Raw genomic sequence first — 18,524 nt, 5'->3', positions numbered from 1 at the left:
AGGTTCCATCTCTGTTAGTTCCTACCCTGATTTCTTCCCTCTTTAACCTGCTGAAATGTGAGGGTTTTGGTTAGACTATGATTCTGTAGAGTATGTAGCACAGGCACTTTGACGCTACACCTCACATCTGTGTGCAGCATAGATGTAGTAAGATGTGTTTATATTGTAGAGTCTTGTGGCGATATTTTGTTTGTGCTTTAACAAATAAAGCTTGCCTGAAGTTCAGGGTGCAGAGTTAGCCACACTAGTTAGCCATAGAGGCCAGGCAAATGGTGGCACACACCTTTAATCCTAGTACTCAAGAGGCAGAGACCTACGGATTCAGTGAGTTCAAGGCTACCCTGGGCTACACTAGATTGACCCAATCTAAAAGAGAAGCAGAGCCAAGTGGTGGTGGCTCACACCTTTAACCCCAATACTTGGGAGTCACATACTTTTAATCCCGGCACTAGGGAGGTAGAGATAGGGAGTAATATGGCTGGACAGAGAGAGGAATATGAGGGGGGAGGAGACAGGAGCTCAGGATTTATTCTGCGGTTTCATAGAAAAGTCGATCAGTCTGAGGGCTTGTAGAGACAGGATCTTTCCCCCTTCTGTCAGAGGATGTGGTAGAGCTAACAACGAGGGGCTGGCTGCTCTGCTTCTCTGATGTTTTAGCTTTCCAATACCTGACTCTGGGTTTTTATTAACACCCATTAGAATTCACGCTGCAGAGTCCAGTTTTGTTTTAGTGATGTTGCCCGCTGCAGCCCTGTAATCAGAGTGCCGTATCCTTCCCTCCCCGACTTGGTGCAGGCTTTTCTGAGGTGTTGGGGAGATCCGGGGGAGATGGGGTTCAGTTATGTGGCAGACAGCTTTCTGGGGAATGCTACTCTCATACACGAGGGAGAAAAACATTGGGACCCTTTCTGGGATGGTGCAATTCAAGGCACCCTGTATATATCAGGGCCCACGGTCTACTGTCTGTTGTTCCAGAGCTGCCTCTTCGGCAGAGGATACTTGCAGTTTGGCCTCAGCAGCTTTAAAACCACTGGGACCACTTTTTTTTTTTTATTTTGAGTACAAAGTTTTTGACATGTTTTATTGGCAGTTTTGTTTGATTGGCAGTTCTAAGAACGTGTTGGCTTTGTATCCGCAGGTAACAATCTTCTTGCACTTTCTGTGGGCGGGTCCGCTGCAGGCCATTGCTGTAACCGTCCTTCTCTGGATGGAAATTGGCATCTCCTGCCTAGCTGGCATGGCTGTTCTGGTTATTCTTCTGCCTCTGCAAAGCTGTATTGGGAAGCTGTTCTCATCGCTGCGGTAAGAGGAATGCCAGACTGAAAATGTTTGGACATGCACCTGTCTGAGACTGCTGCCCAGATACAAGATAAACACTTCTTAGCTTGCCTGCTCTACATAGGCAGACTCATTCTGGGAATACTCCAGCCACGACCTGAAGGCTGGTCTTGAAAGGGAGAGGTGAAGGCCCAGGCTGGCTGCTCCCAATGGGCTTTTCAGGGTAGCCACTTAAAGAGTATCCTCACTCTAAGTTCCTTGTGTGATGTTAGTTAAACATTCAGCAATAGTAAACTCAAGTATCTTGTCTGTCTGTCTGTCTGCCTGTGTCTATCTTTCTATTATCTATCATCTTTCTTTCTTTCTACTATCTTTCTATCATTTATCTATCTTTCTGTCTATCATCTACTTACTTATTACCTATCTTCCTTCCTTCCTTGCTATCATCTATCTATCCATCCATCCATCATCCATCTATGTATGTATGTATCTGTCTGTCTGTCTGTCATGTGTCTACAAGGAGGGTACACATGTGCCTAAGCATGTGTGAAGGTCCAAGGACAGTTTCTAGGTCTTTCTCTTCTTCTGCCATGTCAATCCCGGGGTTAGAACTCAGACCATCATGCTTGGCAGCAAGGGATCTTACCAGCTGAGCCGACTCACTGTCCCAATCCAGATGTTACGGGGCTGCTCTTACATATGAGCATATACTTAATTGTTTTTACCTCAGTATTTCCACTGAATCACAAGCTCATAGGGTGGGGTCAGTCTCAGTAGAGCCCTTCCAAAGCCTCACTGTTCCAGAGCGTGTGTGTCAGAAACACGGCTGCTAACAAAAGCCTAAAAGATGATAGAGTGACCTCGACCTGAAGCAGGCACCGAGAATCAAAGCAAGTCTCCATTAAGGTGTTCGGATTTGGGATGGGGCGGGGTGGGTGTGATGTGTTGTTTGATGGCTTCGGGCTCTCTTCTTCTCCATTGACTGTCCTCTCCTTCGCGGTGCGGAAAACTCTCCTGGTCCCCAGAAACCCAGTTCTTTGCTCCTGCACTGTGAGCCTCTATTGCTCACTCCTCTCCTGGTGGGATGAACAAGGGTCTGTGTCCTCTGCCCCGCAGCTTTCGTTCCTGTCTTGTTCCACTTCTGTCAACTGTGTCCGTGTCAGGCTTGATGCTGGTCGTCCTCACCTCCCACCCTGGGTGCCCCTCAGGGAACTGAACGGTGGTTGTATCAGGACTCATGTTTGGGTTTTCCTCAGTAAACACTGACACACATAGTTGGCCGAAATGGCTGATCTCTCATGAGGCCTTCTGTTTGTGCTGTGATTAGGATCCACCTGTGTTGTAGGAACACAAGAGCTGTAGGACCACCTTTGGCCCTGGGTCCCTGTCTGTGCCTATGATAAATACACACAGGTGGGCTACCTTCGCTGTGTCTCATCTGTCACATCCGTCCCCCTCAGGAGTAAGACCGCAGCTTTCACGGATGCCAGGATCAGGACCATGAATGAAGTCATCACAGGCATGAGGATAATAAAGATGTACGCCTGGGAGACGTCGTTTGCCGACCTGATTACCAAACTGAGGAAGTAAGTCTTGGTGTGGGCTGTGCCGTATTTTGCACTTTTCCATTTCCTAATATTACCGAATGAATTTTGTCCCCTTGATAACTCAGATATGATATATGTCATCTTGCATGTGGCAGCAATGTTACGTGTGTAACATTCTTGGATGTCATTTTAACTTGGGCTTCCAGGTACCATTGTTTTCAGGCACCAGCCACATTTCTTATTCTCTCCCTGTGTCTGTCTCAGTCTTTCTCACTCTTGTTTAGTTTTGATGGTGCTGGGAATTGAACCCAAAAGTTTGCATGTTTTAGGCAAGCATTGTAACATATACCACTAAGCTACATGCCCAGCCTTCAAATGCATGTCTTATGTGCTTCTTGCTAATGATAAAATGGAAGTTCAAATATTTTTGAGTGCTTTAAATTTTCTATACATATTGATTTCAAGATGCAAGAATTTTAGAAAATCACATTTAAAATAAAGCTCTACTGATGTCCGTGCACTGGGAGGGTGATGGAGACCAAGCATTCCTGTATTGAGCCAGACTTGGAGAACAGGTGTAGATAGAAATTTCTGTCCTGCCTAGTCCCACAGCCGTTCACTCTCAGTGAAATACACAGAGGCTTATATTAATTATAAACACTTTGGACCATTAGCTCAGGCTTATTACTAACTAGCTCTTACAACTTAAATTAACCCATAATTCTTATCTATTTTTAGCCATGTGACTTGGTACCTTTTCTCAGTGAGGTATTCTCACCTTGCTTTCTCTGCATCTGGCTGGTGTCTGGTCTCTGCCTTTCCTCTTCCCAGAATTCTCTTAGTCTGGTTGCTCCACCTATACTTCCTGTCTGGCTGCTGGCCAATCAGCGTTTTATTAAACTAATATGAGTGACAAATCTTTATAGTGTACAAGAGCATTCTCCCATAGTAAATGGTTGTTATTCCTTCCAGTGACTATTATGGAAATATCATCCATTTTGTTTATTTCAAACATTTGTTTATTTTTGCATACTCTGGCGTAGGACTTTATAACCTCTGGTATCCCTGGACACCTGAAATACCCTCTTAGGTAGAGATGCCTTCTGTCCCTTGTCTGTGGCTTCTGCCAAGGATGCCACACTCTATCACTCTTCTTCTCCATGCCCCATGAAGCTCCATACCAGCTAGTTCTGTCTCTAGTTTCGGATGAAATCTCTCAGTTTTAGGGGTGCAGTTCTCCTGAGCTCATGGAGAGGAAAGGCTGTGTCTCATCCATCCTTAGATCACCTGCAAGGTCTCTGACCCAGGACTTAACCTTTAGGTGTGCTAGCTGAATGCATCTGTTTGAGTTTTTGGTAAAAATCAACTCAGAGTGACCCAAACTGTTCTCCTGCACCTCTAGCAGTGTTTGGTTGGATGAGTTAGTGGTTTGTGTCCTGTGTGGTTTTAATGAAGCTTTCCTAGAGTATGTGTTCATACACTGTTTCTGTAATGTCACAGGACATTTAAAAATTATTTATTACACGTGTGCATGTTTACACGTGTGTAGGTATATGTGTACATGTGTTTACGGCATGGGCAGGCCAGAGGTTCTCCTCAGATACTGTTTCTCAGAAGCCTGCTATCTTGTTTTTTGAAATAGGGTTTCTCATTGGGACCTGAGGTCCAGTGACTCAGTTGAACGGTAGCCAGTGATCCTCAGGGACCTGACTCTGTCTCCCCAGTGCTGGAGGTGCAGGATAACTTTCGGGTCGGTCCTACTAACGTACCTAGAGTTAGTCCTGGGCCTTACAGGTGACAGAAGAAGGAGTGAGAAACAACCTGTCCCCTCTGAGCTCAGCAACTCTCTGGAGGAGAGAATAGCTCCCGTAAAACAGTAGATTCATCCTTAGGCAGAAATAGCTGGCCCAGACCTTCACGGAGCACGGAGCAATATAGAGTCATGTATATCCAGCCACACCTGACTTCTTATGTGGATGCTATGGTCACACTCAGGTTCTCATGCTTGCACGGAAGCTCTTTGCAGACTGAGCCATCTCTCCTGCCCCCACAGTATATCTTAACGTGTGTATGTACTGCCTAACAAGGGGCCTCATGCATGTAACATCAATATTGGCGTTTCTATGTGAAAATTTACTTATTTCTCTTTTCTAGGAAGGAAATTTCCAAGATTCTGGGCAGCTCCTACCTCAGAGGGATGAACATGGCGTCATTTTTCATTGCGAACAAAATCATTCTGTTTGTGACCTTCACTACCTATGTCTTGCTTGGCCATGAGATCAAAGCCAGCCACGTGTTTGTGACCATGAGTCTCTATAGTGCCGTTCGGCTGACCGTCACCCTCTTCTTCCCCTCGGCCATTGAGAAAGTGTCAGAATCAGTAATCAGCATCCGAAGGATCAAGGTTTGTGCAGAGTTCTAATGATGGTTTCCATAGTGCCGCTTTGTCTTGGGCGGACTTTAGTCCTGTGAGCATCCAACTGTTAGCGAGTCCAGAGTGATGTATGGTGCCCTCTTTGTAGGTGCAGTGTGCTGAATCCCAGATGGGCACAATAGAAATAGCAACAGCACAGGGCCCTTGATATCTGAATGGTGGTTCTAGGATCAAGGGAATCGTGGAAAACCACACAAATTTCATCTTCTAGACCAGTGGGTCTCGACCTTCCTAACGCTGCCACCCCTTAATACATTTCCTCATGTTGTGGCCACTCCAACCATACGAGTATTTTGTTGCTACTTCATAGCTGTAATTTTGCTGCTGTTATGAATTGTAATGTAAATCATTTGATAGATCAAGTATAGGGCCACTTAGGTGTCCCCTGTGCAAGGGTCATTGGATTCCAGAAGGGGTCGTGACCCACAGGTTGAGAATTGCTGTTCCAGCCTCACCAGACAGCTAGGTAGGGACTCAGTCCAGGGCCGAGTTGAGTGGCCTGTGCCATTCATTTGCAGTTTCCTTTCCTTTTTAAACAAAATATTTGGGGACGTATTTTGAATGTAGCATCGTTGGAAGTGTATGATGCAGAGCTTCTCCCGGCTGTGGCTTCACACCTGTGCTAATCTGTTGCGATTCTGCTTTGGTGCACTTCCTTCCCCGAGACTTCAGAGCCAGGTCTTGTGCATAGCACCAGCCGGGTGGTCTCGTCATAGATAATCTGTTAATGTATAGCATGTTCTGATGTGACTTGACGCTATTTTTAAGGTATTTTATTACATATTTATTATGTGTGAGGGTCACATGTCAAGGCACGCATGTGCAGGTCAGAGGACAGCTTGTGGAAGTCTCTCCTTTTACCCTGAGGTCTTAGGATTGAACTCAGAGTGGCAGGCTTCATGTCAGACACTCTCGCTTGCAGAGGCAGCTCCCGGCCACACTTTAGACTGTAAGAAGTTTTACGTTTGCATTATGCTTTTATTCCTGTGTTTAAGATAGTTCATGTTTTTCCTTTTCTCCAGAACTTTCTGTTACTTGATGAACTTCCACAGCGCAAAGCCCAGGAACCATGTGACGGCAAAGCCATCGTCCATGTGCAAGATTTTACTGCTTTCTGGGATAAGGTAACAAATCCCTGTGATTTCTAAGATATCATGGGCGACATTGATGAAACAGAATGTGGACAATTTTACAAAGTCTGTAAAAGGCTCATATACTGAAGAGTATAGATTTTTCTTTTTTTATTGCTTTATAAATAATACCATTCAAAATTTCCACTTCCTCCCCTCCTCCCATTTCCCTCCCGCTCCCCCACTCACTCTCCTCCCTCCCCCTCCAGTCCTAAGAGAGGGCAGGGTACCTGTCCTGTGAAGGTTTTATAAAAATTATCAAAATCCAAAATACCGTGATTCTAAAGAATATAAAAGTTGATCTTTAAAAAAATCTTTATTTTATTTTATGTGCATGAGGGTCTGAGTTCATGCTTGTGTGCAGTTGCCCGCAGAGATCAGAAGAAGGCATCAGATCCTCTGGGACTGGAGTTGCAGATGGTTGCATGCCATCCCATGGGTGCTAGGAATGAAGCCCAGGTTTCCTGGAAGAGCCACCAGTGCTTCTAATGGCTGAGCCGTTTCTCCAGCTCCCGAAAGTTATTTATCTCATTTTCACAAAAAGTTTTATCATTGGTTTGAACTGAGTATCCCCAAGTTTGGGCATTGGCGATGTTCGAGTGCACAGGGCTGGGCAGGCGAGGGGTCAGTATGGGAAGAACTAACTATGCACATTCTAAACTGTCGTAGGTTTTTACCTTGTTTTCATACCATGTTAGAGCATGTAGAAAGAATCTGTGATTTGTATTGTTTTCAGGGGATCAGAATGAGGACCCTGGGATCCCAGTGCTCTCTGCCTCTGGCTCCCTGAATGGCAACCTGCAGGGAGGAGGCAGCAGACCAACACAGTAAGGTGCCTGGGTTTCTAGGTGTAGGGTTTCACACATGCTGAGTAGATAGTAAAACAGGCGAGGCCAGGAGGATTTCCCACCTTGGGTTCCATGGGCATACAGGCAAACAGGAAGAGTAGCAGGGATAGCTGTGAGCAAGTGCTCAGTCTTAGAGACTTAGTACACCCCGCTGCCCACTGCGTTGGGGTCTCCAGCATCACAGAACTCCTCTCAGTCTGAGAAACAAGAGTCCGCTGCAGGGGAGCATGAGTGTGTTAAGTAGATAGAGATGGAGAAGAGGAGGCCATGATGAGGCTTCCTGGAGACTGGCAATCGCAGGGATGTGCTCCCAACCTCTGAGAAGAAACCACACTCACAGGGACCCCAGCTGCCTCCAGAAGCTGGGGTTGCCGAGGGTGCGAAGGGGGCGTGAATACTACCAGCCTCCGATCGGTGCTTTCTGTGGCTGAGGTTGAGTCGGCAAGAGGACCTAGGAAGTACAGATTGCTTGAGTTTGGAATGTAGCCGAAAGCCAACTGGAAGTTGAGCAAGACTCCTTCCCAGCTCTGCGTTGCGTCCCCTTGCCCTGTGGTACATATGTCAAACCACAGACTTCTGCTCTCTTTACATGCTTGCCCATGTTTGAGTACTGTGTGGTCTGCATTACTTTCCCCGAATCTGGCCGCAATGCTGCAGCTCTCTCCACAAACCAGCACTGTGAGTCCAGATGTGGACAACCACAGCCCTGTATTCTTCACCCATGGAAATTCCTGCAAGGTGCTTTATCTGGCCTGGAAGTGTTTCTTCAGTTTCTTGGCATATCCCACACAGTGCATTTAAAGTGTTGATAGGAACCATGGCCAAAATGCCACTGTCAAGAGCCCTCAGTGAGTGCTGCTGAGTTAGACACAGCGCTGCAGAAGCAGCCTAGGTGGATGCTGCCGTATTAGAGACAGGACTGAAAAGCACCCTAAATGAATGCTGCTGGATCAGACACTGGAGAGCACCCTAGGGAACGCTGCTGGATCAGACACTGGAGAGCACCCTAGGGAACGCTGCTGGATCAGACACTGGAAACACCCCAGGGAACGCTGCTGGATTAGACACTGGAAAGCACCCCAGGGAACGCTGCTGGATTAGACACTGGAAAGCACCCCAGGGAACGCTGCTGGATTAGACACTGGAAAGCACCCCAGGGAACGCTGCTGGATTAGACACTTGAAAGCACCCTAGGGAACGCTGCTGGATTAGACACTGGAAAGCACCTTAGGGAACGCTGCTGGATTAGACACAGCCCTTCAGGAGGTCTGTTAGCCGGGTCTCTTCTCTCTCCAACTCTGCCACACTGAGAAATGGGCTGTTTGATTCCAAGTATTCTCAGGATTGCATTTTCACACGGAATTCTACCATCTGTTTTCCTGGCTTTGTCTGTGGGATTTTTATGACCTCTGCTAGGGGTGCCCTGGTGGTCAGGTCCAGAAAGGCTACTAGGTGTGGGAGAGTGTTTTTCTGGGAGAAACCAGGGTAGAATGAAGAACATGCTTGGCTTCTTCCACATCCCGCTGGAAAGCTCTGCTCTTTAACCCAGTTCCCACTTAAGAACTCAGCCTCCAAGCTCACAGTTTATGGCCCTGGGGGACCTGTGCATCTCCAGAGGGGCTGGGGACTGCTGTCCTCTGCCTTGTTCACTGCCCTATCCCCAGGGTGCGGCTCAGCTTGCAGCAAGGGCTCATCACCGGTGGCATCACTGTGGGTGGTGTCTGGACCCTGAGAGTGACAGGCCAACGCCTCCCCAGCTGCTCTCTGCCCCCTTCTGCTCACAGCACAGCCGTGCTCAGGCTGGAGCCTCCAGAGGGCAGGAGCCTCTTTGTCCTCACAAGGACTGTGTAGTCTTTGGTTTATTCTTGTTTTTCTGTGATACAGAGGACCATTTTCCTCAGTGTGTTGTACAGAACACTGGTTCTTTAAGAGAACATCTTGCAAAAGGCTTGGGGTTCAGATGAGTTTACTGCAGCCTTAGCTGTGTGGTACACTCAGATGTACCCCGTGAGCAATGGGCCACATCTGGGACTAGACCACCTCAGATCAACCCACGGACAGCAGTGTCTCCACTCTCCACCGTTACCGTCAGCATTATGTAGTATGCTGTGTGACACGTTCATGTGGGATTTAGACAAACGTTCTTAGTGTTGGCGGTCAGTGCTGTGAAGGTCTGACCACGCTTCTCCTTTCCGTACACCTGGCTACTGCTGAAGACGAGCCAATCCGATGTGCTGACTGTTGTTGGCAAAGGGAAGGAAACGTTACTCTGGTCCAGGGCTCTCTCTTAAGATTCCGTAGGGCCCACGTCTCTCAACTGAATTTGCAACATGTGGGAGTTGTATAGAGATGCGGATTTGATTTGACTCCTTGAAGAAATTTAACTAAGAAGCTATAAAACAACTTAAAAATGGTCAGCGATCACTTTTCTTGAAATGTATTATAAGTTGTGTACTTTGAAATGTTTGAATAGGGCGTTCCAATATTTGGGTATTGTGAGATTTTTGGTATTCCCATTGGAAACCTTGGAGATGAGACCCAAGTGTGAAATGAGAATCATTTGTGCTTCATATCTGCCTTGTGCATAGCTTTAATGCGATTTTATCCAGTGTATTTACATATGGAGATCTGCACTTGTGCATAGCTTTAATGCGATTTTATCCAGTGTATTTACAGATGGAGATCCGCACTTGTGCATAGCTTGCTTTAATGCGATTTTATCCAGTGTATTTACAGATGGAGATCCGCACTTGTGCATAGCTTTAATGCGATTTTATCCAGTGTATTTACAGATGGAGATCCGCACTTGTGCATAGCTTTAATGCGATTTTATCCAGTGTATTTACATATGGAGATCCGCACTTGTGCATAGCTTTAATGCGATTTTATCCAGTGTATTTACATATGGAGATCCGCACTTGTGCATAGCTTTAATGCGATTTTATCCAGTGTATTTACATATGGAGATCCGCACTTGTGCATAGCTTGCTTTAATGCGATTTTATCCAGTGTATTTACATATGGAGATCCGCACTTGTGCATAGCTTGCTTTAATGCGATTTTATCCAGTGTATTTACATATGGAGATCCGCACTTGTGCATAGCTTGCTTTGATGCGATTTTATCCAGTGTATTTACATATGGAGATCCGCACTTGTGCATAGCTTTAATGCGATTTTATCCAGTGTATTTACATATGGAGATCCGCACTTGTGCATAGCTTGCTTTAATGCGATTTTATCCAGTGTATTTACAGATGGAGATCCGCACTTGTGCATAGCTTGCTTTAATGCGATTTTATCCAGTGTATTTACAGATGGAGATCCACACTTGTGCATAGCTTTAATGCGATTTTATCCAGTGTATTTACATATGGAGATCCGCACTTGTGCATAGCTTGCTTTGATGTGATTTTATCCAGTGTATTTACATATGGAGATCCGCACTTGTGCATAGCTTTAATGCGATTTTATCCAGTGTATTTACATATGGAGATCCGCACTTGTGCATAGCTTTAATGCGATTTTATCTAGTGTATTTACATATGGAGATCCGCACTTGTGCATAGCTTGCTTTAATGCGATTTTATCCAGTGTATTTACATATGGAGATCCGCACTTGTGCATAGCTTTAATGCGATTTTATCCAGTGTATTTACAGATGGAGATCCGCACTTGTGCATAGCTTGCTTTGATGCGATTTTATCCAGTGTATTTACATATGGAGATCCGCACTTGTGCATAGCTTTAATGCGATTTTATCCAGTGTATTTACAGATGGAGACCCACACTTGTGCATAGCTTTAATGCGATTTTATCCGGTGTATTTACATATGGAGATCCACACTTGTGATCTCAATAATCTCAGTTCAAAGAATTTGCAGTGTTAAGTTCTTGAATTTGCAATACTTACATAAGCCATACATAGAGTCTTACACTTCTCTATGTTAAAATGCGTAGGTTGCCCAGGAATGTGGTTTCTCATGGTATACTATGCCTTACCTCTGCCCCCACCCACCCACCGTGTAGCCTGTCCCTCCGTGGTTTTTATGGTAGCGGGATTGTGTTGACCCTGTTCAGCAAGACAGGCCGTGAATGTCACAGGTGTAAGGTACCTGACCCGCTAGCCTGCACTGAGCTTAATGTCTTAAGATTTGCAATTAAACTCGCTCTCTTGCTGCAGTGCTGAGGGTATTGGTAGGAGGTTGTTTTCTGTGATCGATTTCATGCTACCAAGTGTCGTTCTGAGTCCTGAGTCTCGAGTCTACTGCTGAGATTCCTGCTCACAAAGGTTAAGGATGGTGTCACATTGCTCTTCAGGGGCCAGACATGCTGGTGTGTTCTGTGCTGCCACCTTGTGGGAGTGAGCGACATAGAGGATCAAAGCCTAAGGTCCCAGTGAACATTAGGGAACGATTTAAATCCTCCTGCACGGGATATTCTAATAGGAATATTGTGTTAGTGCTTTAGTATGAGCCAAGAATCTCTCCTCACGAGAAGACAGCGTTGTCCTTTGTCCTGCTTAAATTCCGAATTCATATGGAAATGTGGACGCAAGTTTATTTAAATAAGCTTATTAGGTAAACAGCGCGAGAAGGCTGTCAATCCATAACATCTTCAGTGAGGAAGGAATACGGGTTACGTTTGTACGTATCCGTGGCTGTAGTTTAATCTCTCCTACTTTTCAGAGTGGTTATGTTACTTCCTTAAAATAAGACATTTTGTAAACTTTACCTCCTAGGCCTTAGACACTCCAACCCTGCAAGGCCTTTCCTTTACCGCCAGACCTGGTGAATTGTTAGCTGTGATTGGTCCAGTGGGAGCAGGCAAGGTAAGTTTCTCGTCTTATTTCGTCTTAGAGTTGGCTCGTTGGGAATTGCTTATGTGACTACTACTCCTCAGGACAGAAGGACGAAGGACGAGGGAGATTTCCTTTTTCCAGTTTGGCCTCTAAATGCTACAGGGTCTTGGGAGGCTGTCCGGATGAGACAGTTCCTCTCACGACTTACCCAAGTCCTGCCGCTCCTCCGTATTTAGCTCTAACACAGCTGTGGCTCCTCCTGTGCCTGGACCGAAGGATGCACGGAGATGCCCAGACCCAGGCACCACTGCCTTTCACAGGATTGGGTTCAGGTCAGGTGGATAGTCTCCAGCTCTCTGATTGTGGTAGGCACACATGTGATAGACTGGAGGGGGACTCCTGTGTATGATGAAGGTTTGCTCCTCAGAACTCCTTTAAACAAAGGTCTTCTCCTGTGCATTGGATGCAGCATTGGTGCATGGCCCGTCTGGAACAGGCACTTGAGCAAAGGCGATCTGGGCTATCCGGATGCGGCAGCAACTTCATTCAGTGTTGGATATGCCTGTTGTGTTGATACCAACATTCCTCTGTTCATTTTCATTTACATCTATCTATCTATCTATCTATCTATCTATCTATCTATCTATCTATCTATCTATCTATCTATCTATCTATCTTCTATCTATCTGTCTGTCTATCATCTATCTATCTGTCTGTCTATCATCTATATATCTGTCTATCATCTATCTATGTATCTATCTGTCATCTATCTATCTGTCTGTGTGTCTGTCTGTCTTTCTGTCTATCTGTGTATCTATCTGTCATCTGTCTGTCTGTCTATCATCTATTTATGTATCTCTGTATCTATCTGTCATCTGTCTGTCAGTCTATCTATCTGTCTGTCTGTTTATCTGGCTGTCTGTCTATCTAGACTGGATCTCAGAATGCCCACAATAGCCTCAGAGTTGCTATGTAGCCAAGGATGACTTTGACTCTTGTCGAGACCAGCCAATTTTTTCGCACATGTCTGAAAAGGGGCGTGAGGAATAAAAAGATACAAGAGACAGAAGATAGAGTAGGGTGGGCTCCCGGTGCATACTATAACAACCCTGAGTTTATTACTCATAGTCTTTATATACCCCAATCCAAAGAGGAGGGCCGAAGATCCCCCTCCCATGATTCAAGAAACAAACAAGTGTGATTACCTCCTTACATCTCAAACACATAGTATCCATGCCCTAAGTCAACCGTCCTGTTGTCTGGTTTTGAGTAGTGAGACATCTTTGGCCAAACACTCTGTTATTTGTCCTTGAGGAGCAAGAATAGGTTTGAACTCTCTGGACTTTAGTCAAGATAGAATGGATTTGAGGCTGTGGGGTCCCACAGATCCTACATCCTCTGTCTCCCCAGTGCTGAGATTATAAGCCTGCACCATGATGCCCAGCAAAGATTGTTAATTACACATAGTATTTCATATTTCATTCTTAATTGCATATAGCCAGCCATTCGATATAGCATTGCATTTGGCGGAAGGTCATTTGGGAGGGTCAATTGCCATAATCTATTTTTGTGTACTTTTTTTTTCTATCAAATACAGCGGTGATATTTATGTTCTGTTTTTGCTTTTACCTGCAGCTTCTAGTGTTGTTTCCCCTGAGAAGCTGCTGCTTGATAAACTGGCAGGGCTGGGCGTGCCGGGAGCACGGTTTATTCTGTGCCGACATTAACAGCATGTGTGTGTTGCACACTCTTTTTCAGTCGTCACTGTTGAGCGCGGTGCTGGGTGAACTGCCTCCGTCCAACGGGCTCGTCAACGTGCACGGGAGGATCGCCTACGTTTCTCAGCAGCCCTGGGTCTTCTCGGGAACCGTGAGGAGCAATATTTTATTTGGGAAGAAATACGAGAAGGAGCGCTATGAGAAAGTGATCAAGGCCTGCGCTCTGAAGAAGGTGACCTCTGAGTCTCTTGCACTCCGTTTCCTAGTCATGCGGCTGTTTCTTTAAGCTCTGGCTTTGGAAGATTTTTCAGTTATTATAATCCTTATGCTACGCTTCTGGAAACTGCTCTATCCCGCTCATTGCTGTTTGGTTTCCTTTTATTGAGTTCTGTTCACTTTTAACTGTTTTCGTGTCCTTTTGAGCCCATCACCTTGTCCACGGCCTTGCTCCCACAAGGGGTGTGCTCCCATCCCCCTTCCCACCTGTTTCTGTAATCCTGAACTTTAAAAAAAAGGTATTTATTTTTCTATTATGTGGATAGGTGTTTTGCTGGCATGTACGCCTATGTGCCATCTGCCCATCTGATGCTTGCAGAGGCCAGAAGAGGGTGTCGGATCCCTTGGAACTGAAGTTACAAATAGTTATGAGCCACCATATGGGTACTGGGAATCAATCCTGGCTTCTGGAAGAGCAGCCAGTGCTCCTCACCAGTGAGCTGTCTCTCCAGCTCCTGATTTTTCACTTTTACAAAACATTGAACAATTGCAAAAATTTGCAGAAGTGGAGGGGTTAGCGTGTTGAGCCCTCACCGTACCCTTTACACAGCTTTAACCACACTCACCAGGTGACCGGTTGTTAGTCATTTCTGTCAGAACATGTGAGGCCCCATCTCCACTCCACGGTATTTTTTTTTTTTTTTTTTTTTTTTGGTTTTTTGAGACAGGGTTTCTCTGTGGCTTTGGAGCCTGTCCTGGAACTAGCTCTGTAGACCAGGCTGGTCTCGAACTCACAGAGATCCGCCTGCCTCTGCCTCCCGAGTGCTGGGATTAAAGGCGTGCACCACCACCGCCCGGCCTCCACGGTATTTTTTAGGGGATCCTGGAGCCTTTGTGTTTTGTCTGTAAATTATGTTTTAAAGAAGTCTCTGGGCCCCACACCATTCAGCATTCAAGAATAACATGGCTTGAGAGATCCCTGTCCTAGTCAGTCTGTGGACCCCAAGTTCCAATCGTCAGCTTGCACACCCGAGAATAAACCAGGAAGAGAGTCTGCAGCCTCGGCCTGACTTATACTTTATTCATTTTAAAGGAAACAACATGTTTTAGCGACTTCTTTTTTTTTAATACTCTTAACACGTCTCCAGGAGAGAGTAGGTTCTCAGACTTGACACCGAGCTTCCTAGAAAGTAAAATGAAATTTTTGTTATGCATGGTGATTTTAATAAAACTCATAGATGATTGATCAAAACCGCACGTACCTGGTGGGTAAATATAAGTTAGCAGGTAGACAAAAGGCGAATTCCTACAGATGCTGTTTCTTGCGTTGGTTGCAAGAATTGGTCAATAGTAGCCTGAAGGAGCTTGCCACAGGGTCTGTTTACAGAGTCCTGGACACCCGGCTGTTCTTTGTGTAGGAAAGGCCAGGCAGATCTCTCATAGCTGTGGTGCTGAAGGCTCTTTAGTCAGCTCTTTGAGGAAAGTACAGTTTCATTTGAACTGTAGCTGGAATGTCACAGATTGTGTTGGTCAGGGGGGTTTTATGATGCTGTGGAAAGAAAATAATTTCATGTTTTAGTGGCACTTTCTTGCCTGCTGGCTTAGAGTTCATAGGAGAGTGTGTGTCAAGCCACAGTGACAAACTAGACGTTCATTAAGTAGTAATATCTCATTGCAATATAATACATACATGCTATATAACAAACATAATATAGTATAAATAATATGATACTTCTGTATATATACTGCATAAGAAGGGGCGTTAACTGCAGAATAATAGTTCTCTTATATTCAAAGTCTTGTCTGTTCGTCTCTCTTATTCACTCACTGTGCCTACATACCTATTACTATCTTGTCTGTCCCTCTCTGTGTGTGCCTCGGTTCTCCCACTGACTTTTTTTCATTTTGTTTTGTTTTTTTGAGACTGGATTTCTCTGTACCTTTGGGGCCTGTCCTGGAACTAGCTCTTGTAGATCAGGCTGGCCTTGAACTCACAGAGATCCACCTGTCTCTGCCTCCCGAGTGCTGGGATTAAAGGCGCTCTTCACCACCGCCCGGCCTCTCACTGGCTCTTGATTATGCATGTCTGTATGCATGCATGCTCACATGTGCATATGTGCACACAGAGAGGTACATGAATCTGGAGTCTTACCATTAATTAATTCCCTGGTGTCTCTGACGTTACTGTTCCCACTCCGTCACAGTTCTCACACCGAATGCTTCAGCATCTCCTTAGCCCGGACCTTGCCTCAGCTAGCGATTCTTCCCACTTGATGAGGCAGATCATGCCCTCCCTTAATTTCATAGGCGTGAACCTGTGACCCCTCTCCATCATCAGCATCAGCATCTCCTAACACTCTCCTTTGACCACACACACATTTGTCAGCTCATGGCATCGATGTGTTATTCCTTTCTGTTTTGATGCCATCGTTTTTGCCCAGGTTTGGCGGGCTCATTCCACACTCCACTCTCTCTGTCTGAGTCCTAGCTGGCCGTCCAGTGGGAAATGAACCTTCCCTCTCCAGTCCCTCTGACAGCTACCTTCCTTGTCTTGCACACCCTTACTAACTTCTCATAGTGGCAGTCTCCATTATGGATGCTGCAGGGACCTTGTTTCCTTCCCTGCCAGAGTCGCTGTGTCCAAACAATGGCGAATCTCTGCTCATCACTTGGCAGATATCATTAACATAGTTGAGCACCTCAGAAATAGTTAAATCCTCATAGGAAGTGTAACACGGAGATTTTCTGGGTCCTGTGTGTTCTCCTCGCCCTGCCCCTATAGTCCTGCAGCAAGGTTTGTAAGATGATTGCGGAAGAGCAGCTCTGAGTCTTTCCTCTGTCTCCGTGCAGGACCTGCAGCTTCTGGAGGATGGGGATCTGACTGTGATAGGAGACCGGGGAGCCACGCTCAGCGGAGGGCAGAAAGCACGGGTGAACTTGGCACGGTAACTTGTCTTCCAGCAGCCCTGCGTATGAGCCTTGACGGAAGCATGCGGTGGCGGGGGCTGGGCGTGTAGCGGTTGCTCACTGTGTCTGTACCATACAAAGTGCTGGTTTTGAGCAATCCATGGGTGCTTTGGATGAACATACAGTGACTGAGCGCCACGATCCCTAAGACAGTGGCCAGGGAGGTGCCCTTCCGTCTGATTTCCCTCTTTGCCTTGCAGGGCAGTTTACCAAGACGCCGACATCTACCTCCTCGACGATCCACTCAGCGCAGTAGATGCAGAAGTGGGAAAACACCTCTTCCAGCTGTGAGTTTGTGCTGTCTTATGTCAGCTCCGTGTTCAGGAACCCTTCCAGTTGGGCCCCGTGAAATAATTTCTACAGCTTCATCTAGGCTCTCATTAATGCACCTCTTCTCTCTTCCCCTCCATATCACACATTTTACAAGCCCAAGATCAAGGTAGGGAAATAGGGAAGGTGCCGTTAGTGTGGCAAAATGCACAGAGCCTGTGTGTAGAGTCTCAGATCAGAGGGCACTCTCTTTATTTATTTTCTATAGCTCCTTGAAGTTCTTAGCCAAGAGACTAGAAGACCCAGGCCCCAAGAAGAAAAGAGATGTGTGTTTTTAAATTGAAGGAAAGGGCTTGGCCACTTGGTACTAGGGAGTTGGTTCTTTTACTCCAAAATTGAGATTTATTTCAATGTGTGTGTGTGTGTGTGTGTATGTATATGTATATGTGTCTGGTCAGTGAATGCCACATGTGTGTCAGTGCTAGAGGAGGCCAGGGAGGGGACTGGGTTCCTTTAGAACTGGAGTTAGAGCTGGTTGTGAGCCACCTGACATGGGTTCTGAGTCCTGGACTCTGGTCCTCTACAAGTGCTCTTAACTGACCGTCTCTCCAGCCCCTCCTTTGCAGTGAGATTCAGTGGTCTCATAGGGCCCCGCAGAAGAGATCTCAGTGATATATGTTGAGCTGTAGACTGCGAGGTTTGGGGACACTGAGAATGGGAACTCGTGACACAGGTGTAAAGGTGTGGACAAGCAAGGCACCAGATGACAGCAGCAAGTGGGCACATTTCCCTCAAGGGGTGCTGCAGATTTTATGGCAGATTTAGAGCCCCCCGAAACGCTAACCTGTACTTTCTGCCTTCTTTAGCTCTGTGCACCAAAATAAGATGCTAGAGTCTGCTGTGACTCTCCCAGACTAAGCCACGGAGGGTGGAAGTCAATGGCCATCTTCTGTCTTTTCCTTCTTGGGTATCTTTCCCAAGTTCCCTCTTCTTCAGAGGACACCCATCAGGTTGTTTGAGGACCACCCTCATAGCTACTCTTAGCTTTCCCTCTAGAAGTTCTATCTAAACCATTAGGTGTTGACCTTTTGTAAATTTGGTATGAATTTAGGGAAGTGGGGTTCAGTTTATAACAAACCCTCAGCAGAGTGAAAACCACCCATCTAGGCTTTGGATTCTAGGACTGGAACACGAGACCATCTACTGGGCGTGGCCTTCTGGGGCTTGGCAGATGGTGGGGACACAAATGTGTCGCCTGTTGTGGATATGAAAGCATTCTGGCTGTGGGTGGTGGTGGGCTGGACAGCAGTGTGAAC

At 46.1% G+C, this 18,524-nt stretch overlaps 1 protein-coding gene across 2 annotated transcripts in view; it reads left to right on the top strand.

The window, feature by feature from the left end:
- Positions 1-18,524, top strand: part of Abcc4 (ATP binding cassette subfamily C member 4 (PEL blood group)) — a 204,686-nt gene that overhangs the window by 61,320 nt on the left and 124,842 nt on the right. For both annotated transcript variants that reach the window (XM_075949138.1, XM_075949139.1), the window contains exons 6-13: positions 1,139-1,302; positions 2,739-2,864; positions 4,980-5,229; positions 6,282-6,383; positions 11,978-12,067; positions 13,796-13,987; positions 16,822-16,916; positions 17,139-17,225. In XM_075949138.1, coding sequence (XP_075805253.1) covers positions 1,139-1,302; positions 2,739-2,864; positions 4,980-5,229; positions 6,282-6,383; positions 11,978-12,067; positions 13,796-13,987; positions 16,822-16,916; positions 17,139-17,225 — 1,106 coding nt within the window. The remainder of the gene's footprint in view (positions 1-1,138; positions 1,303-2,738; positions 2,865-4,979; positions 5,230-6,281; positions 6,384-11,977; positions 12,068-13,795; positions 13,988-16,821; positions 16,917-17,138; positions 17,226-18,524) is intronic.

Source organism: Microtus pennsylvanicus, chromosome 15, assembly GCF_037038515.1.
Source record: "Microtus pennsylvanicus isolate mMicPen1 chromosome 15, mMicPen1.hap1, whole genome shotgun sequence".
NCBI lineage: Eukaryota > Metazoa > Chordata > Mammalia > Rodentia > Cricetidae > Microtus > Microtus pennsylvanicus.
The sequence above is the reverse complement of the archived record's forward strand: the minus strand, read 5'-3'. Positions and strand labels throughout refer to the sequence as shown.